Source organism: Armigeres subalbatus, chromosome 2 (assembly GCF_024139115.2).
Source record: "Armigeres subalbatus isolate Guangzhou_Male chromosome 2, GZ_Asu_2, whole genome shotgun sequence".
Classification (NCBI taxonomy): domain Eukaryota; kingdom Metazoa; phylum Arthropoda; class Insecta; order Diptera; family Culicidae; genus Armigeres; species Armigeres subalbatus.
This window is the reverse complement of record NC_085140.1, coordinates 126,318,135-126,341,374: the sequence shown is the minus strand read 5'-3', so window position 1 is coordinate 126,341,374 and position 23,240 is coordinate 126,318,135. Positions and strand designations below refer to the sequence as shown.

At 38.1% G+C, this 23,240-nt stretch overlaps 1 protein-coding gene across 5 annotated transcripts in view; it reads right to left on the bottom strand.

Annotated features, from left to right (window-relative positions):
* Positions 1 to 21,812, bottom strand: part of LOC134210822 (protein zer-1 homolog) — a 45,342-nt gene extending 23,530 nt beyond the window's left edge. For 2 of the 5 annotated variants that reach the window (XR_009978868.1, XM_062687127.1), the window contains exons 1-2: positions 21,655 to 21,812; positions 18,836 to 19,322 (exon numbers count right to left, since the gene is read on the bottom strand). Coding sequence is in view for 4 of the 5 variants with exons in the window: in XM_062687127.1 (XP_062543111.1) it covers positions 18,836 to 19,014 (179 nt within the window). In the remaining variant the exon portion in view is untranslated. Of the gene's footprint in view, positions 1 to 18,835; positions 19,323 to 21,617 lie in introns of all 5 variants that reach the window. The other 3 variants (XM_062687128.1, XM_062687129.1, XM_062687130.1) reach the window with 3 other exon arrangements.
* Positions 21,813 to 23,240: the final 1,428 nt, after the last annotated feature.

Genomic DNA, 23,240 nt, shown 5'->3' with positions numbered 1-23,240 from the left:
ACTGTTATAACCTTCCACACAATCCCAAAACCTACCGTGGCACCTATGAGAGGTCGTAGAGTTCTCTGCATCTTTCTTAAGTAGGTGTCCAACAAACCATCCTTCCCCTTCCTCAGCATTCGCAAGGACATGGCCAGGACAGATCTCGACTATTGGAGAGTACATTGCTTCCATCTAAGAGTTAGTGATTAGTCCCAAATCAATATCTGTGGTAACGGATGAAAGTAATGCTACTCTCATACAATAGTCTTGGCTTGTACCACCTACGAATTTGTGCGAACTGCTAAATGCTAATGCTAATATCCACTTATAAACAGAAAATCAAAACTTTGTCTTAAGAACAAACTTTTGATTTACAAACAAATTTTTAGACCAGCCATGTTGTATGCTGTGCCAATATGGACTAGTTGCTGCAAAGCAATACCAGAAAGAAGGCACTCCAGAGAATTCAGTATAAAATTTTTGAAAATGATTCTGAAGATTCTGAAGCCTCCGTGGTATAGTACCAATGAACTTCATAGAATTTCAAAAAGAGAACATTTGTTGAATTAAACACAGATCATTCGACATCAGGATATAGGAATCCACTGTCAGACAGTTTTCCACGAAATGTCATCTAGATGAAAGTGACCTTCAATGTCCTCAATGTCACGAATCCCATCCGGCAGAATACACACAGCGCATAGAAGTAACAGAATATCCTTCAAATCAATAGTATCCCCAAATTTGCTCGAACCGTTTCGAACCGCGACAAAAACTCCATCTCGTGCGGACTTTCTGCTATTCAGAACAGTATGATCGCAACGATACTTGATTGGAAATTGTGCGAGAGTCAAGCCAAGTCCCGATTAACACGATCGCGTTATAACATCGCGCTGAAAAGGCCAAGCGGGAGTTAGAGTTGCTTCCACCGACGTATTGGTAGTAGATGAGCAGGTCTTTTTAACGACACTCAGACGACGAGATGATGATAGTTGGCAGTATATGCAGTATTACAGGAGATCAAGGCCTTCCAAAAAGCTCTCTACGGTGCGAAGAATAGGTTGAAGATTTTATGTATCCGCCGTGGAACAATTGTAAGCATCAGATGAAATGGTCGAAGGATAAACATTGGATGTAGTGCTGAAAATATGACGGAATTGAAGGTTCAAAGAAGCTCCGTTATTTCGTGCTTTCGAGCGAGCAAGTTGGAAATACAACATATTTTGAAACTTCAGTCTATGTAATGAGTTATTGACAAAACACTAAATAATTATTGAATGATAAGTTCAATCTCTGCCCCCAATTAAGATTAGCCACACAGGAACATAATATTGAAATAGTTAGTGGTCCTAATACCGCCCTCGTAGAATTTATTTTAAAGTTTCTCCAAATATTGATCGATATATGCATTCTTTTAAAATATTCTTCAGAACAAATTCTCCTAGTGTTTTTCAAATTTATAAGAAGTAATCTAAAGTTTCTTTCCTGTATTCGGAAATAAAATTAGGACACGACTAGGAAAGTATCCTTTGTAGCGATGCATCTTACCGCTGAGCCAATGAAGTTCTAGGATGCACATTATTACGATTCCTTATTAAAATCCCCCTTTTCTGGACTCCCAAAAAAATCTTCAAAATCTGAAGTGAGTGAAGAACCCAAGTTCAACAGAAATGGGAATTTAGTTAAAGTTTATTTCTTTTCCGATTTCAATCAGAATAGAAAACTAGTTTTAAAGCTTTTTGTCGAATATCTGAACTTGTCAAATGTATTTCCTGGAGATGATACCATTTTTAATAATCTTGAAAGTCTCTCGATTCCGAAAGATAGAATCTCAGAAAAACATCGGTGGTCAAGAACTTTAAAAAAACCAACAATTTTTTATTTCGGTCATTGAAAATCTGTTAGTTTTGTCAAAATATAGTAAGATATTATTCCAAAACCAAAATCCAAGTGCACACTCCAAATACACAAAAAAATATTCTTGCCGGAATGAACAGTTTAATCCTTAAGGGGTACTATTCAACAAAAAGGTTGAGAAACGCTATCATAGATGGAAAAGTTATGTTAGCTACCCATCAGTGCTACTCAATTAAACAAGAAAAGATAAAATGAGCTAGCGACACGTCTAGACACATAAAGAAATATAGTAGGTAGTATGGTTTCGTTGAGAATGTTTATCTATCAAACAAGGTAGACACAACCGTCGTCATCTAGGAAAAACAAAACAAAGTGCAATTGCACAAAAAAAACTTGTTCACATTGATGTCACTACCAAACCAATGTCACTGCCTACATTGCATGAGCACTGGTAAAATATCGTTTCCACATGTTATGGTTTGTATGAGCGAGGATAAACATGTGGTGAATGATTTACACTTACTCAACTGCTTACGGATACGGACTTGAATGGGTTACAGTTATCAGTTATTTTCAGTCTGGTATGACCAACGTGATGCAAATCGAATCAAATTCCAAACATACAATAGTCCATGGCAATAGAAGACATTCAGTATTTTCGTTGAAAAGCTTGGAGTTGCCAGCTGAGTGCTTTCGAAGCGATACAACACGTACTTACTAAGTTAGTTAAGACGACAAAGTTACTTTGTATGTTTTACTTCATTTATCCCAAAGCAACTGAAGCAAATCGTGGTGGGTATATGTGCTAAACGAAACTGCATATGTAGAACAATGGATTGTATTGTAATAGCGATTTAACGAATTGAGTCTAAGGAATGTTACTCCTATCAAAACTGCACCTGACAGTTTTGAAAACTTTTCAGGCCTGAGCTTCTATGTAGTCATTTTGAACAACATTTTCGCATACACTTTTCTAGGCAGACATTTTTATTTTCCTTGTAGATAGACTGCACTTGTTGGTTTATCATATACCTATTTCATGGCAGGATCGAACTCTTAAGAATTTAAGAGTTCATCACTAATGACTAAAACAAATCGGAGAAAACAAGCCTCAAAATAATAAACTAGTTTCGGCACTAGGTATCCATATCCATTCGCCACACAACAAAACTCTACGAAGCAGCATCAAATGCTGTTGACCTATCACAAGGCAGCGGAGTAGCACCGTTGCACGATGTTGAAAACTTGGCACAAGTTCACGATCAGGGACAGCTTCAGCCGTTCGTTTCGCTGTCATTGGGGCCCGTTTGTATGGTTGTATACAAACGGGCTCATAAAAGGTTGGAGACTATTAAGCGTATACAATACAGTTTAACTGTGGTTCAAACGTGATATATAATAAAAGTATTAATCGTTCATGCTTAGTATGAGGTGCAAATGTGGTTTATAGCCACAGACTTTATACACATAAAAACAGAAAATTTTGTATAAACAACCATTGAGTTACTGTGTATTATTCCTTATAAGTTTTTCGACGGTTCGTGCAAATCTAGTATACATTCTTTATCTTAAGGATACGACGATAAGGGGGTTGCATGGTCTTTGGAATAGGGGAGTGATATTCTATAGAAAACGATTATTTCAGATCAACTTCTGGACACCTTGACCGATTTCAAGCAAATTTGGTATTAATATTCTCTGTCATTGGAATAGTGGAAGGAGTATTATTTCGTTATCGACCAACTCTGTGTAACTTCTGAACCGTTTGACCGATTTCACCGAATTTGGAACTCATATTCTCCGTGAGACGAGACTAGTGGGGTGGGTTGGCCAATGGTAAAGGGGAAATCAACGTCTGTACTCTTTGAACGATTTTGTTTTAAATATATTCTCTGTCAAAGGAAGACGATATTAGATTGGTTAGGAGGATCATAGAGTAAAAGGAGGGGCATACTCATGAAACGAACAATTCTGTAAAAATTTCAAACACCTGAGTTGATTTCAACCACTGTTGGAACACGTATTATCTATCCTTATAAGGATACCGAGAATTCCGTATAACTTCCCCTTGGCCGATTTCAACAAAATTTTGTACACGCGTGCTAATACCTAAAAAGAGAGGTAGAATATGCGGGTGGGGTATTGTTTAGTTAACGATCGTTCAGTCTTACTTTCGAACCCCTTAAACCGAATTACATCAAATTTGGAATACACATTCTCTAGCCTATGAAGACGATTATAAGTGGGTGGAAGAGTGAGTAGATCAGGGAGAGGTGTATTATTTAGCTATGAACCATCTCAGTGTAACTTATGAATCCCTTGACCAATTTCAACCAAATTTTGTACATATGTATATGCTCTTGCTAAGAAGACAATTATAGTGGGGATGAGAGGGTCATTGGAATCAATATGCTGTAAAAAAGGTGTGGTGATTGTAGTTATGCGTCGTTCCATTCGCGTCATAGTAACCTCTTAGTTGCATATGACGGTGCGGTGAGACGCGCGGCAACAAAGCAAGACCATGCTGAGGGTGGCTGGGTTCGATTCCCGGTGCCGGTCTAGGCAATTTTCGGATTGGAAATTGTCTCGACTTCCCTGGGCATAAAAGAATCATCGTGTGTTAGCCTCATGATATACGAATGCAAAAATGGTAACTTGGCTTAGAAACCTCGCAGTTAATAACTGTGGAAGTGCTCAATGAACACTAAGCTGCGGGGCGGCTCTGTCCCAGTGTGGGGATGTAATGCCAATAAGAAGAAGAAAAAGTTGCATATGACAACGTCCAACGCAAAAACAGTTATTATTAAGATTTCTTCGTACATACTCTCCTATTAGCGTTACACAACACACCGTCGTGTCTTGGGGTAACCATCGTTTTGTTATTCTAACAATAACATGGGAAAATATTTCACGGTGAGAGAATTTCGTTTTACCGTCATCGGGGGTGACAATTTGTCAAATGAGGGTGAGAATGGGTCACTGTTTCAACTACTTAGAGTGCTTGTAGAATAGATTAAATGCATCTGAGGGCAAAAAGACTAAAATATAAGAGACCTTTTTGAACGATTTTGCTCTACGACCTCCAGACTGCCGGTGAGAGCGATGACCCATTCTAACCCCCAGACCCATTTTCACCCCCGATGGCTGTATTTTAAATACTATTTTATATTTTACACAATAATTCAAGAATTTAGAATTGATGATATTTAGTATCTATTGATCTACAAGCTGCAAACAAAGAAACATATGCTGAGGAGGATAATAATATTTGAAAATTACAATAAAGACATATTACAGCAATGTGCTGTCCTAGTAATCGAACACAGAGCGGATAATGGAACATATCCAGTTGGGTATAAATTTAATAAAATATTCACCCGAAATGAATGGCAGTTACTAAATTACATCAACAGTTATTCATATTAGAAGTTGATATAAGTTTAGTATACAAGGCGGCATACGACAGTATATACCGCGTAGAGCTATGGAAAATTATGGACGAGAACAGCTTCCCTGGGAAGCTTACCAGACTGATCAAAGCAACGGTGGATGGTGTGCAAAACTGTGTGAAGATTTCGGGCGAACACTCCAGTTCGTTCGAATCGCGCCAGGGACTAAGACAAGGTGATGGACTTTCGTGCCTGTTGTTCAACATTGCGCTAGAAGGTGTCATGCGGAGAACCGGGTGTAACAGCCGGGGTACGATTTTCAACAGATCCAGTCAATTTATTTGCTTCGCGGATGACATGGACATTGTCGGTCGAACATTTGCAAAGGTGGCAGAACTGTACACCCGCCTGAAACGTGAAGCAACAAAAGTTGGACTGGTGGTGAATGCGTCAAAGACAAAGTACATGCTTGTGGGCGGAACCGAGCGCGACAGGGCCCGCCTAGGAAGCAGTGTTACGATAGACGGGGATACCTTCGAGATGGTCGAGGAATTCGTCTACCTCGGATCCTTGCTAACGGCTGACAACAACGTTAGTCGTGAAATACGAAGGCGCATCATCTGTGGAAGTCGGGCCTACTACGGGCTCCAGAAGAAACTGCGGTCGAAAAAGATTCGCCACCGCACTAAATGTGTCATGTACAAGACGCTTATAAGACCGGTTGTCCTCTACGGACATGAAACATGGACAATGCTCGAGGAGGACTTGCAAGCACTCGGAGTATTCGAGAGACGGGTGCTTAGGACCATCTTTGGCGGTGTGCAAGAAGACGGTGTGTGGCGGCGAAGAATGAACCATGAGCTCGCCCAACTCTACGGCAAACCCAGTATCCAGAAGGTAGCTAAAGCCGGAAGGGTACGATGAGCAGGACATGTTGCAAGAATGCCGGACAGCAACCCTGCAAAGATGGTGTTCGCTTCCGATCCGGCAGGTACGAGACGGCGTGGAGCGCAGCGAGCGAGATGGGCAGACCAGGTGCAGAACGACTTGGCGAGCGTGGGGCGTATCCGAGGATGGAGAGATGCGGCCTCGAACCGTGCATTGTGGCGTCAAATTGTTGATTCAGTGTTATCTGTTTAGATGTTAACTAAATAAATGAATGAATAAGTTTAGTATAATTTTGTTTCGTGTGCTGGTCGGGTAGAGTGCGAGGGTTTAGGGCCATTTGGTCGAATGCCGTTAGCCGAATAACGTTTAGCCATTTGGCCGAGAGGGTCATTTTGCCAAAAGCCATCAAGCCGAAAGTCGTTTGGCCGAATAGTTTAAATACTTTTCTTTATTAAGTGTGTGAAGTGAGTAGTGTAGAATAAGAAATTTTTGTAGTGAGAAGCAAGAAGTGAGAAATGAGTAGTTTGAAGTTAGTGGTTAGAAGTGAGAAGTTATAAGTGAGATAGCGAGTAGCAAGTAATACGAAGCAAGATCATTTCTGAATGAAGAATAAACAAAGAAGAAAGAAGGAGGGAAAAGAAATAAGAAAAAGTAAGAAGGAAAATAAAGAAAGAAGAAGGAAAACGGAAGTAAGAGGAAAAAAGAAAAAGAGTAAGAAGGAAAAAGGAAGAAGGGAAAAGAGAAGAAGGACGAAGAAATACGGAAAAAAGGATTAAGAAAAAGCAAGAAGGAAGAAGATTTAAGGAAGAAAGAAGGCATGAGGAAGAAGGTGTTAAGGAAAAGAAAAAGGAATAAAGAAAAAGGTAGAAGGAAATAGAAAAAAACCCAGATTAATCCACCTAGCGATGATGGTGCCTTTTTCGTTTTTATCGAGTGAGTAATTTATACACACTATTGGTATGAAAAAAAAAAGTATTTTGGCCATAACTTCTGAGCCCATAGTCCGATCAAGCCAATTTTCAATAGAAAACAATGAGAAAGGATTCGTCGAATGCAACTTGTTGCGAGCAAATTAGCTGTGATAAGTGAGATTTTTTTTTTGTTAGAAATGTATTTTGGCCATAACTCCGAATCCCATAGTCCGATCCCGCCAATTTCCAATACAAAACAATTGGAAAACAAAATGCCTAAAAATTGAGTGAGAATTTTGTATGTGTTTCTTATGTAATAAAAATGAATTTTGGCCTTAACTTCGAAACCCGTCCGATCTGTTCAATTTTCAATACGAAACATTGGGACAAAATTTTGCGTGGAATAAACCTTGTGGCGAGCAAATCGGTTGAGGATAAGTGCCTGAAAAATGAATGAGATTATTTTGCGCACACACATACACACACATACACACACACACGCACATACATACATCACTTCAATTCGTCGAGCTGAGTCGATCGGTATATAACACTATGGGTTTCCGGGACACCTATAAAAAGTTCGTTTTTGGAGCGAACATATAGCCTTTACGTATACTTTGTATACGAGAAAGGCAAAAAATAAGAAAGCAAAAGAAAAGAACATATAGCCTTTACGTATACTTTGTATACGAGAAAGGCAAAAAGAAGAAAAAAGGATGAAGAAATGAGGAAGGAAGGAGGAAGGAAAAGGGGAGAAGTAAGAAAGAATAAGGGAAGAAGAAGGAAGGAAGAAAAAAGAAGAAGAAAGAAGGCAGAAAGAAGAAGGGAAAAGGAAGAAGAAAAAAGAGAGAAGGAAGAAGGAAGAGTGGAGAAGAAAGGGGAAAAAAGACTGAAGAAGGAGGAAATAAAATAAAAAAGGAAGAAGAACGAAGTTTCTCTTTCCACTTCTCACTTCCTACTTATTTCTCACTCTTCATCACTGGTAATCTGAGATAAAATTTGTTTTAACTATTCGGCCAAATGGCTTTTGGCTAAACGGGATTCAGTCAAATGGCCCGACACCATTGGCGTGTATAAGTGTGGGCTAGGGGGGCTTAGCCCCCCTCTCATATGATATGTAAAGTTAGTTAGCAGTGATATCAATTTTCAGCATATAGCATAAATAATTACTGAAAAAGTTTGAAGACAAAAGTGCTATCTCCCATGCTCACCCTATCATAATTAAATGAGTGAAATACAAATGAGCTTGTTTCTCATTTCTGAGAAAGATTTCTGTGTGGCAGTGAAATTGCATTTGGTGTTAATTATGAAAGGGAAATATTTTATTTATTTGAAAGCATCAAAGTATGCATAATGTGAACAACAACGGAGAGGCAATAAAATATTAATCAAAGCAATCGTGGTACTTCGCAAGCAGTCAAAGTCATATAGTCAACCACCACGGACTGGAGTAACAGTTTTCCAGCAAACTTCCGTTTGCCTAGCAGCATGATAATCTCCACAATTCGAATTCAACATTCGAAAAGGATTCTCATCAGAATCCGAGAGGAATTCCCATCAGCATCCGAGAAGAATTCTCATTGGAGTCTGTAAAAAAATCCTTTCAAAATCATCCAACCGGAATCCAAAAGAATTCACACTGGATTCCTTTCGATATCGTTGAGGGATACCCTTCAAGATCCATGGAGGATTTGCTTCAGAATCTCTCGTTGATTTGTTTCGGAGTTCCTCCGGAGTCGTTTGAAGATTTGTTTCGGAATCGTTCGTAGATCTGCTTCGAAATTCCTTGAGAATTTGATTCAGGATTCGACGATTTGCTGCGGAATCCCTCGATAAATTGCTTTTGAATCATTCGACGATTTGTTTCGGAGTACATCGATGGTTTTGGGAATTCCTCAAAGATTTAGTTTGGATTCCCTTGACGACTTACTTCGGCTTCCCTCAACGATTTGCTTCAACATTCCTTGAGGATTCCCTTCGGAATCGCTAGAGGATTATTTACGAAATCCCTGGAGGATTAATACAGAGTCTTTCGACATTATGAGAGATTATGCATAAGTATGTCTTATGCATGGCATAATGTATAGGCATAATGTCTTCCTCTTCTTCATTGGCATTACATTCCACACTGGGGCATTGTCGCCTCGCAGCTTAGGGTCTGTCTCATTTGGAGAATTAAACTTAAAAGTGACAGTTCGAAAATTAGCAAATAACCCGGTAATAAGAATGGCTGGTGCTGCCCAGCAATTCCAATAAGACATCGATGCAAAATGATTCGATATCTAGCAAAAGTAATCTTGATCTGCGAGCAGAGTTATTTGATAATTATTGAAATGTCACTTTTAAGTTTAATTTCAGTTTTATTCTCCAAATGAGACAGACCCTTAGTGTTCATTAAGCACTTCCACAGTTATTAACTGCGAGGTTTCTAAGTCAAATTACCATTTCTGCATTTGTATATCATGAAGCTAACACGATGATACTTTTATGCCCAGGGAAATCAAGACAATTTCCAAGCCGAAAATTGCTTAGACCGGCACCGGGAATCGAACCCAGCTATCCTCAGCATGGTCTTGCTTGATAACCGCGCATCTTACCGTGCGTAAAGAGGGCCCCGTACGTTAAACATAATTTAAATTTCCATTTTTTAGTTCATACGAGGTTCTTTGAGATTGTTCCGAAAACCCCTTTTCTGGATGGGAAAATTTCCCGAAAACAGCATATTCTTGAAAATAACATTTCCTCGAAAGTTACATTTATTCGAAAATATAATTTCTTCGAAAAAGACATTTCTCTAACAAAACATATAAAAATGTCATTTCACCGAAAATGACATTTGCACAGAAATGATATTTTCCCAAATATGAGATTTCCTCCAAAATGATATTTTCTTTGAAAAATAACATTTCCTTGAAAACAAATGTGGGGGTCAAACGCAAAGGGATGTAAGTGACAAAAATATAGTTTTGGGAAAAATGGGTGCTAAGTTTTCAAATATTTTTTTCATTTCATACAAATTGTAAGGATGTTCAAAAAATACTAATTTTGCGTGTATTTTCACATTTATTATAAACAACGTAAAAACTAGATATAATGCCTGACACCAAAGAATCATTTCTGATAATCAACTTAAATTTGATCAAAATGTAACTTACACCCTTCTGCTTTTAACCCCCTCAAATTTATCCGAAAATATAATTTTCTAAAATATAACTAGAATGTATTTGGCTTAATGTATTCAAAAGTGAAATCTACCGTCTTTTAATCATTGAATGTTTTTTAAGTTATCTTTTGCCCTAATTTGTTTTGCTTAATTACTGTATTTAAAAGTAAAATCTTCCTTCTTTCTAACAGTGTGTGATCTTTAACCTGTATGTATATTGTGCCCTCCTTAGCCGTGCAGTAAGACGCGCAGCTACAAAGCAAGACCATGCTGAGGGTGGCTGGGTTCGATTCCCGGTGCCGGTCTAGGCAATTTTTGGATTGGAAATTGTCGCGACTTCCCTGGGCATAAAAGTATCATCGTGCTAGCCTCATGATATACGAATGCAAAAACGGTAACCTGGCTTAGAAGTTAGAAACCTACACGGAAACAAATGCATACTCACAGGCATGAATAAAAAATCATGAAATCATGAATCAGGTCAGTTCATGAAACCATGATTATAATTCATGATTTCAGGAACATTATTCATGGTACTAGGCAATCCTCATCAGCCGACAGTATGCATAACCGGTTATACTTCGAACACTCCATTCCCAAGAAGTTAGAACGGCTGAGAGGTAGCACGCTGGACTCTCGCTCAGTGTACTCGAGTTCAAATCTCCTGTTGAACTTTTTTTTTATTTTGTCGATCTTAACAACCAAATTGTAACGCATTGGTTGCGTTACGCGAAAATAAATCATGAAATCATGATTTATATTCATGGTGTATTTTCATAGCATGAAAACACGACGGATTCATGAAATCATGAATTATTTTCTCATTTCTGGGAACGGATTTTTACCCGTGTAGCAGTTAATAACTGTGGAAGTGCATAATGAACACTAAGCTGTGAGGCGGCTCTGTCCCAGTGTGGGGTGGGGATGTAATGCCAATAAGAAGAAGAAGAAGATTGTGCTCTTATGCTAATGTTGGTAAAATATTAGTAACTAAATAATTACGTTGACCAACCGGTTTCATCATTTCACAATTATAGCAGCAACTATCAAATCAACCTGGAAATTCCGTCAACATACATAATAAATTCATATAAAAACCTAGATCCCGCCATGATATTCTCTTTATGGTTCTGAAATTCTCCTTCTCCGGATTGATTCTGTTAAAGTGTAACAGAAATGTAGATGTAGATTTTTCAACAAATACAAAAAAATCACGTTGAGCTATTTTGAGTACGTTTAAGTTTTTGCCTTTCTCGTACACTAATTTTTTTGTACATTTAATGATCTTTAAATCACTGCTGTTTTTATTTTAAAAAATACTAATACACCCGATTCTGTTTTTACACGGATTTTTTTATACAAAAATTTTGCAAAGTTGCTCCGTTTTGCATGATTTGTCGAGAAATCGTGAAACTTTTTTTACACGGTTTTCAAATTTTGAACTGAAATTTTTTTTTACGCGGAACGCATCCCCCGTGTAAAAAAAGAAACGGGTGTAATTAGTATAACGTTCGAATACATTGGCCGTATCCATAAGAATGGTATGTTACGAAGTAAGATCTACTGTTGTCACAATATCAGCTACACGCAAATTTTAGTTCACATGTCCAACTTCGTAGTACTTAAGAGCATGTTCTGAGTTTGGGCCACTCGCAAGCAATACTACGAAAACAATTAATTCTTTTTCCCTACACCGGATAAAATAAATTTAGTTTACTTTTTGTTCAAAAATAGCTAATTTTGCAGTTAACGCAGAGCAGATAAAGACGAGAAAACACTGACTTTAAAGTACCATTGAACAATATTTATTAAATAATTATGCGCCTGTGTTTGCTATTTATTGATAGCAGATGCATTTTACTTCCTTTGTTGCATCGGTGATCAGTGATACTTTGTGGGAACTATCGCCGCTAAAACATGGCTGCAATGCATGAGGTGTTACATCAATAGATGAACTTAAGGACACTCCTCACGGAATCCAATTTTCTATGTGCTCGTATTTTAGTGGCACACCACTCGATACGGAGGAGGCGCACAACTGTCATTTTTGTTGATTTAGCTTTGCTGCGTCGCAGCATGCGTGAAATAATAAAAGTGACAGTTGTGCGTTGCATCCGTATCGAGTGGTGTGCCTACGAAAACGAGAGCACTTTGAAACTTGGATTCCGTAGGGAGTGACCTTAATACATCAAAATCAAAAGGCACGTAATTGAACACCAAACTGACTAGTTTTTTCTGCTCAACACTACGTCCTTTCGAGTTTTTCATACATTGCCCACTATCTGCACACAACTGATTATTCTACCGCAATCTGCCGATTCGCTGAGCGTAAATAGCAACTAAATAAACATTAGACCGCGAGATGCTATTGTCGTATGTTTGATGACGATAGAATGACGTGAATCGTACGTCTCACCCGTTTAGTTTGTGAATGAAGATGTCTTATTTCACACGGTTCAGAGAGATGACACAAGTGCAGTGACCTTTCTTCAACGTACTACACGGCATCACAACCCTACCGGGATAAAGCTTGGCTCTTGCAATTTGTGTTTAACAGCTACTGCCCAAGTTTTCGCCATGAATGATTGACAAGTAAAGATACTGCGCCTGTACTTCATCTCACAGCTCCTATGTTCATCCCGTTGTGCTTCGGCGATACCAATTGATCCTTCTCTAAGCTTTATTTATGTAGCCAATTGATCCGAAGAAAGCTCCCCCGGTAGGAAATGTGCCGTGTAAACATTTACTGATTTGATGATTAGAATGTTTTGAAATCTGTAAACCAACATAGCGATTATTACGTTTCATAATGTACGACGAATGAAAATGAATTATCAGATGATATTGAAATGTCTTCTTGCAGGCTAAGCTCGAATGATTAATATATCAATGTAGAATTCTCAAGGGACTGTTCATAAACCACGTAGACTCAATTTTCGCATTTTTAAGTCTACATAGACTTTTCCAAATTAGGAAAGACCCATTAATCACGTAACGGAAAAAATGCCATTTTCAACCCGCTTCCCCCTATGTCACACTTTACTTTTGAATTATTGAAAATATTTGTATTGATTGTCACACTTCGGTCAACCCATTCCCCCCTTTGGGCCTTACGTAATATATGGATGCTCCCATACCCAAAATATATGTGCTGTGCAATACGAAATAATGTGGAGATCAATCACGAGTAATTTAGTTATTCGTTACAGAACGAATTCAAACTAAACAAAATTCAAAAGAACAAAAATCAAATTGAATCCTCTGTCCACAGCTGCTGAATCGCTATTCTCAAAATCAGCTAATGGAATATCCAGTGGATTCGAGTCCTCCAAGAAGTGTGAGTCGCCGAGCCCGATATTGCATTGGTGTGTTGCTGGATGTCACTGACCTATTCAAATTTGTAGAAGCTCGATGAGTGAAGATTTTGAAGAATATCAAGTCGAAATTCGATACACGTTCGCCTTACAAGTGAATGGTCATGGGTTCGATTCCCAGCCCCTCCACCAAACCCTTGTCAGTCTCCGGATGCGCAGCCTATATGGTAGCGTATTGTGGAACTCACTTACCGTTACGACTGCCTGATGACGACTGGCAAATTGTTCTTCTCGGAGGCATTCCTCCAACGTACCCGGATAATTGGCAACCGTACAAGGCAACGATCATTGGATTCACGACGCGGACAAATAGACTCACGGTGAGATGGACCAGGAACGACAACAAAAATGAATAATGGAAAATCTTAAAATAGATTCTGTGTGGATTCTGGCGGAAGAATAGGGTAAAGTGCCCAATAGTGGACCCCCAACCAATAGTGGACCCTCCAGCCATTTTTGCATTATTACTGCACAATATCAACATTTTGCTATGAAATTCTATCGGGAGAACCTACCTTACAGTCCTATGATTTGATTACATGCATTGGAAATGCTTTGGAAAGTAAAATTAGATTATTTTTTACAATTCTATAAAAAATAAACACGAGAGTGTCCATTATAGGAATATATTGGGGGGTCCATAATAGGGAAGAAGAACGTCCCGAAACGGGACATGAAAATCAAATGAAGTGTCGACTATAGGGAAGCAATTTCCTATTATGGACCCCCAAGGGGTCTACTATAAGGCGAATTCAGTTAGACATTAAAATGTTAATTTCAACGAATAACGTCGTGTATTTGGGTGTTTTATGTATGTATCGTGAAGAGGGGATGCAGAGCTTGTTGTTAGATATCAAGCAGAGTTTATATGTTGAAAATTTCTAAGCCTTATGACAGAAAGAGCATAATTCCGCTACTAGGGGGTCCACTATTGGGCATTTTACTCTACTACAGTAGATCTCGGCACAGTAGCGGTTAAGTAATACAAAGTGCCCACCAAATAAAGAAAGGAATAAAAAAAAAGTCGAAATTCTAGAGAATTTTCCATAGAAATTTCGTAGAATATTTCGATTGATAACACCGTCAGTACTTCAAAGAACTCTCCGTGAAAACTTGAATGCTTTCCTTGAAGTTCCTTGAAATATCCCGTTGAAATTTCGAAGAACTTTCCGAAAAATAAAAAGAATAGCACGTGGAAATTTTGAAGAATTATTCGTTGAAATATAAAGAATGTTAAATAAATTGATAATTCCAAAAGTTTCCCCGATTAATTCCGAGGAACATATTTTGTGAAAAATTTGGAATATTTTTCTAAGGTAATTTTAAAATTTCAGAAGTCATTCCGAAATATTTCCAGTGGAATTTCTGAATAACTTCTTATGCATTTTTTTAAATTTACCTTGCAAATTTTCCGCATTCCCTGAGGAAATTCCAGAAGAAATTGCAATGATTTTCTAGTGAAAATTCTTGATAATTTTCCATGAAAATTACAAAGGCTTTCACGTGAAAATTACGAAGATTTTTTTAAATGAAAACTCGATATATCCCGTACAAATTTCTGAGAATTTCTTTGATAAAATTCCAAGAAAATTTCAAAAATATTCCCGCAGATTTTCGGTAGGGTTTTTTTACGCAAAATTCCAAGAATGTCTCTTGATAACTTCAGAGAATTCACTTTTGGAGCTTACAATGAGTTTCTGTTAGATATTCCAAAGAATTTCCTTTGGGAATTCCAAAGATTTATTTTGTAATTCTGTTAGAATTTAAAATAATTTCTCGTAAAACTTCTAAAGAAATTTTTTGTTCAATTTTTCAAAAAGTTCCTGAAGAAAATCCAAAGAATTTCAAGTTGAAATACAATAAAGTTTTCCAAACGAATTTTTTTGCTCAACACATCAGAATTTCCTGGGGAAATTCAGGACAGGTTTACGCCGAAATTCAGACTTTACTCCAGTAAAATCCAATAGATTTTTCTGGAGAAATTCAAAATATTCTTTCGTTAACGTCTTGCCAAAAAAATCAGAAAAGCAGACCAAAACCAGAGCACTGGTTATATGATGTATTTCAACGTGTTCTACACAGGTGCGATTCCCATCTCAAAATGAGCGAGAACAAAGCGAGAATCATCTCTTCTCCGTGAGGGCTGCATATCTGGTTTTTTTGCACTTGTGTACAAGTTTGACAAATTTGTTATCATGGCTTGTTATGATTCGGAACAGCTCTTTTATCGTTGTTCGTTATCTATTGAGAGAGATTTCTGCAAACACTTGCTCTTGGCATACCACCCCGTCCCCCTTTCTTTGTAGTGAAACATAGACTTTTTCAAACGTTTAGGTAGGATCTTCCCTAACGTTGCTCGTACCCCGGCCAGCACCACGGGAGATAGGGATAGGGTTTGCTGGGTAAGAGGATAAGGACCGCGAAATGGGGTCTATTTTATTCCTTCAGGTACGTGTTACCCAGCGTTTTCCATGCCACACAAGATACATACTCATGCAATGACGGGCATAGAAAAGCTTCCAATTAATAAGGAAATGCTAATAAAAAAACTAAGTTAAAAAGAAAGTTGAATGTAGAGCCATTGACTAAGAAGGAGAAGACCACAAAGAGCATATATCACTTTTGAAACTAAACGATACATCTTTCGTTACGCATGTAGATCCTAAGGCTCCAGGGTTTTCTTGTATTACTGCCCGGGCAGCACAATTTGGACAAAACTGGTTGCACCAACTTGATTGTGACATATGAGCTGGTTACATATGAGTTGCAGTAACTTTTGTGAAACATGTGTGCTGCTAGGTAGAGGCCTACTCCAAATATCTCTTGAGTAACGCATGTGTTAGGATCACATTCTATTCTATTCTAACTAGTCAATAGACCGTTGGTTACGCCTGTAGACCTTAAGGCTTTACTTCTGAGATTTCTCGGATGACCCAGAATATATACTGTGAACGAAATGTAGGGGATGTATATGATAAGACTGTCCACTCATGCTCTCGTGACAACCGTATCAGATAACGGGGGAGAATCAATTCATCAGTGTGTAGGTAACCCATAGGGGCACATCTGCATTGCTAGTTAGTTGTATCTTGTATCCAAAGTCTTGGTGCGTAATAAAGACGTAAGACTACACTGCCCCTAGTCGCATAAGCGTCCCATGTCGGTTTTCTTCAACTTAAGAAATATGCCGTTGAATTTTTCAAACTTGTTTTACATGGAGAAATAGAAAAAAATCTAATAAATCGATAAAACCAGCAACCTTTCTGAAAATTTGGCATAATATTCTTTATCTGTATACATTGCTATGAGGCGATTAAATGGACCATTGATGTTTTGTGCGAGAGGGTATTAAAATCTGAAATAGCAAGATGGAACAACACAAGTGGGTTTTAATTTTCAAATTTCTAGAACTAAGACTATAATTTTATCAGTTTTTCTTAAAGATGAGTTCATTTTAAGCTTATTTCTGAAAGAAAATCAAAATCGTCAAAAATCGACATGGGACTCTTATGCAAATCGCGGCAGTACAGTCATTCCAAAAAATGTTCAGTACAGCGCGCTATCGGAACAAAAGCGAAAGAGACGAGTAAAGCGCGAGCATTTCTGCTCTCTCAAAGCATTCCCTGGTGAAAGATCCGCCTTGAATTAGCATCTCGGAGCAGAATCGCTTTTGATAATCATTCCTTAAATGTGCAATGTTGTTTTAAAACAACAAACCAAAAATACGTTTAATGTTAATGATTTTAATGGTTGTATACGTGAAAAATATTTTTGACGATTTCTAGAAAAATCACCTTGCGCCTTTAAAGGTTATAATTTGATATTGCAAGCTCCATCTGGAATAAGGGCGAATGTCGCAAGAGAGGATTCTCTTCGTCGAGTTCCCCTCTTTTTAATAAAAGTGACAAGCAGCAGATTTATTTGTGGTTCATCACCTCAGCACGATAGAAAACAATGCGAACTTGCATTCTGAGGTGATAAACTGCAAAGAAATCTTCTGCTTGTCACTTTTATTTAAAAGAGGGGAAGTCGACGAAGAGAATTCTCTCTTGCGACATTCGCCCTTTTACCAGATAGAGCTTGAATGACCAGAACACATCGAGATAAAGAGATATCGAGATAGGGAGGTTATCGGAATGTAGAAAGCCCAAATGTATGGAGATCGAAGGGACCGAGAGGCGAGAGAACCAGTTCGGCTGTGAGCCTGGTGCTGGGAATTTGGTTTATCAGTAGTAATTTTTCCGATGTTTTATACAATATCTAGAAATGCCGAAGTTTTCCCGCATTTCCCGTATAGAGTTTCAATTGCGCATTTCCCGCATTTCTCATTTTCCCGACACACTGACCACACTGTGATAGTTAATCGTGAATTATAAAAAAAACCTAATATATCCACCAAGCAGTGTTAGTGCCTTTCTCGTGCGATATAAAAGGTAAATTACATTTAAGAAAACTTCAAAGTAGCACTATTATTAGGTGGATAGGCACATTATTCACATTCAATTATACTCATTTCAAGATCCCCCGTCGAACGTAACTTGTTTCGGACAAATTAGTTAAGTATAAATGTCAGAACAGTGATGTATTGGTACTAGATACTCAAGTTTTGTAATTATTATTTCGAGCATAACTTCTGATCCTATTGTCCTCAATTAAGTTAGGTGCCTGGAAAATTTGCGAGACGCACAGACATCACATCAATTTGTCGAGCTGAGTCAATTGATATATAACACTATGGGTCTCATGGCCTTCTATGAAACGTTTGTTTTTTTGGAGCGATTAGCCTTTACTTGACGAGAAACACAAAGAAGAATCAGATCATAACTGTTGTAACAAGAATTTCTCACAAAATGAATTTCCCGGCTCCCGCATTATTGTCGGTTTTACCAGGTCGTGTTCACTTTTCTCGGTTTTCCCTACTGGATGGACACTAGACGGCTCAACAATAAGTCCTTCGGCCTGTCAAAAGTTCGATTTAAGAGAAATTCTACAGCCTTAGCATTCACTTTTGATCCCAATTTAATATTCATCATTAAGATATTCAAGTAATTCTTTTGACGTGCTCCATTTTTGATTATATGAATAAAGGATCATCTGGATTTAGAGCTGAGCATCATTATTTCTAACTTTGAGATTAGTTGTGCCAATTTTTATAACGAAGATTTTGGCTAGATATGCCTTTGAAAGATAGCAACTTCACAGACAATATCAGATAAAATTTATGTATTATAAATTCATTCAAAGAAGCTATGGAGGAATAACACTTACCTGTCGCAAATCTCATTCGGGATCACGATACCATCCTTTAGCTCGAGCTGATGTGTCAGCGGATTGACGTCGGAAACGACGTACAGATTTTTGGCCAAATAGCGAAACGTTGTCTCGAGCAGCGTGGGCAGCTCCTCATCCATGATGCCGTCCTCTTTAAGCCGAACACGTCCTAACATCGTGACTCAATGCCAGCAACAACAGCGTTCCGATACTTTTCTGGTTGATAGTGTGTTCTTGGTTTTCTTCTCTGTTTTGACTGATGCTAATACACTTTGAATGTTCAATATGATCCTCTTTCCATAGATATCACAGCTTGTTTTCTTTTCACCGACACTTATTCCACTAATCGAGGAAACATTTGTAATCTACGTAAACCAATTCCTCAAGCTGTGGTAGTTGCTACTTTTTCTTCTTCTTTACACTCACTTTGGAATGTGCATTATAAATCACTGTTTGTTATTTTGAGAAGGAAGATATCACACATCTAAATGATTATGATTCAGTTATAGAAACAAAACATGGACCGCACTTAGCTTCAAATCCCCAAATCAAGCCCTCCATTCTTCTCATATGCACTGTAATCCTCTAATCTGTTCTATTTTGAATCGAATGGCAAACACGAACGCGACACCGGGTAATGACAATATATGTGAGCTTCATTTGACCTCTTTTCGTGTTTACTCGCACTCTGTAAACTTGTACCTACTGTTTTTGTCTCTGCTACCAAATCGATGACGTATCTTTCACGGTATATTATTTACCCCTCGATGGAGACGGTTCAAAGACGATTGAAAGTGAGAAAATAAAATGATGATGATAGCTTTCAGACCATTACCATTCCCAGCACACACCATTCCCAGAGAAGTCTCGAGAATAACAGTATTATCTATGATTGATTTCTCCACTTCCACGTATCGATGATACCAGGTTTCCCTTGGATAAAGAATTCACCCACCTAAGTCAGCTGACATTTGCTTGGTAATGTGTTGATCACCGCGTCTACTAGTTTACCTTTTCGCTGCACACATACCGAATCACCTTAGGATGGTCTAAAAATAAAGGAGTTGCCGTAAACTGTTTCCTTTTACCGGTTCTACTGGCCCAGCATTGGGAAAAATCCAACGCATCAGAAGGTTTTTGATGGGTCAGCTATTATAATGCATAAGATAGGGTCTCGATTCTATCATGGAAACATGATGTCATACGAATGTTAATTAGCATGTCAATGTCAAAACTGTGGTGATTGAAATTTTGAATTCATATATTCTGTTGTTCTACTCGTAGCTCCAGTTTCTAGGCCAAGTATTATTTTTTCCATTCATATATCATGAGGCTAACATAATGATAGGTAATAGTGATAGTTATGAAATAGTTAACGTTATTTATTTTGAAGTATTTGAACATTAAATTCAATCATGGTAAGTTGAAAATAGTGCAGCCATCTAAAGAAATTACCTTCACGGCAAATAAATTAGTCGATAATTAGCCTAAGCAGTCAAAGTCGAGACAGGTACGCTACAGTGAAGACAAAGTTGAGGTCTAAATACGTATCTGTAAAGATTACATGGTAGAATTGAATGGAATAGAATAGTTTTTTGATAACCAGCTGATTTCAATTTTATTGATTGTTGTTTCCTGCATTCACACCAGCTGATAACACTCTTACCTAGCAAATAAAAATGTCGGCCGTTTCATGCTACCTATACATATTCCACTTCCTAAGCCCTACTAATGCTTATATGTATGTTGATTTTTTACCTACATATGATGTTTACATGTTAGTCGTCATACATTTAATAGCTACCATCACATTCGGTCTCAAAGTGGATGGCCTCCAGAATTCTGCTGAATGTTGACTGGATTCCACACAACAAATGATTGAATTTTTAACTTTTGCACCAACTTTTTCATTGTAATAATATAAACAGTGAAATCCGCTAACTACAGTTTTAACTTCCCTCATCTATAATCACTAGGGTGATTCATATTTTTATAATAACTAGCTCTATATTACCAAAAATAACTGCATTATTGAAATTCAACCTATATAAACACGAATACAGCAGTTTATATAACTAGTAAACCAGTAATAATAAAATATATTTAATATAATTAAGAAGTTCATTGAAGAGTCTGTCTTTGCTCCGTTTTCATTTCTTTTGTTTTGCATTATTAAATTGTTCTTCCTTGACCTTATGTAAGGGCGACTAACAGGTCTCCACGTATATACGTAATATATTACTCCACGTAATATATTACAATTTTCAACAGGCGAATGTTAAGTTGATTGTAGTATTACCCCACTTATGTAGAATCATCTTCAATGTGATTGTTCTGACTTCCTCCACAGTTACCTAACACTTTTAATAATTTTTCATGAATTCAAACATTGATTTTTTTTTTGAGAGATTGATAACCATTCGTGAGCTAAACGCTAGAATATCCAAATCGAAAAACAAATGTTTTAAGCAATGCGAAGCATAATTACATCTGGTTCATGACTCTCAAGTGAAATGAACAAAGGTGTTTTGAGGTTTAATTCAAGCGGCTTGCAATCAATTTGTCTGGTATAAACTTAGAATTAAAACATTACTAGCTATTCGAATGCCTAAAAATTATAAGTGTTTTTAGGAGACTCTTTTTCAACTAGCAACTTTGGATCACCCTAACTATCATCGTCATTATCGCAGTTTGCACTTTCAGATCACTCACAACGCAAAAATCACTTTCAAAGTTTCACCCCCAATGAAAATCAAGAGAATGTGACACTCTTTCGTACAAAAACTTTGGAAATAGATAAAAACCACAGTTTTCACCTGCAGGGCCACAATTTGGTAGCACTTTTTTCCTGAAACAATTTGATTTTTCTACGAACGGGCTGAAATTCTACGCGATTGGAAGTTCTGTCCTACACTCAACCAAGAACCATAAGCACAAGCACAGTAATGAACGATTGGACGAGGACGATGACGATGTTTAGCTGCACACATCATGACACAGCCCCGAGCGGAGCTGTGGACGTTTTGACTAGAGGCCTGAATAAGAGAAACGCGGATAGAAAATATGACTTTGCCAACACTGCATTCAATCTTCTCCATCAAAGAACAACTCATGAAAAGGAAGAAATGGTTTATGATGATAAAATCTCACAATCCGTTATTTTATGTGTCCACATCACATAACAATAGAATCCAATAAACAATGGCATTTCATTTCATAATCTATAAATGACTTGCATATATTATTGCAAACTAATGTAAAATACATTAAATTTTATTTATTTAAAAATGGCATAAAATCGCATTTGGCCGTTTTCAGTATTTGAGCCAACATTTTGGCTGCTTGACAGGTCTCCTGCTCGATTGGCTGCTGTTTTTTGACGGTTCGATTGGCGGCACATACCTATCCGCGTTTCTCTTATTCAGGCCTCTAGTTTTGACAGTCATCGGCTTGGCGTCGGGGGGCTCATAATAGAAACTTTACTATAGTCTGGCGGATTCAAAATGGATCAGCCGGCGACTTTCCTTCACTATTTCGTTGCATAGTGAAAATTTAATTATGATTAAGTGAATTCGAGCCTTTTTATATAACACATTGATCAAAATGTTCGAACGGTGGGTGCAGTTGACCTCCAGAAATGTCAAATCAGAGACCCACCCGCAGCAAGCTGGGGGCCATTACCGCTCGCGGAAAACTGGATAATTCTCATGTTAGAATTGAATCATTCTCAGTGTGTATTTATATCGATTATTATTGCTTTGAATAGCTTTGAATGAAAAGTATAAGTTTCGCCTAAATGTATTATGTAAATAGCAAAAATGTATTATCGCCTATAGGCGAAACTTATGAGTATATATACTTTTGATATGGTCGTGATATGGAAAATCCGAGTCTCTAAAAAGAAGACCTCCGAGCCTCTTGAAAAGTAGCTTCCGAGCATCTTGAAAGGACCCATGTAACTAAAAGTTCCTTTAAGAATATGTTTTTCGCTTAAGCAGCTCAGTGAAGCGGATTAAGCAAAAAACGAACTCTTGAAGGAACTTTTGGTTACTTTGCGAGGCTTCCAAGCCTCTTGAAAGGAGGCTTCCGAGCCTCTTGAAAGGAGGCCTCCGAGCCTCTTGGAAGGAGGCTTCCGAGCCTCTTGAAAGGAGGCTTCCGAGCCTCTTGAAAGGAGGCTTCCGAGCCTCTTGAAAGGAGGCTTCCGAGCCTCTTGAAAGGAGGCTTCCGAGCCTCTTGAAAGGAGGCTTCCGAGCCTCTTGAAAGGAGGCTTCAGGCCTCTTGAAAGGAGGCTTCTGAGCCTCTTGAAAGGAGGCTTCTGAGCCTCTTGAAAGGAGGCTGAGCCTCTTGAAAGGAGGCTTCCAGGCCTCTTGAAAGGAGGCTTCTGAGGCCTCTTGAAAGGAGG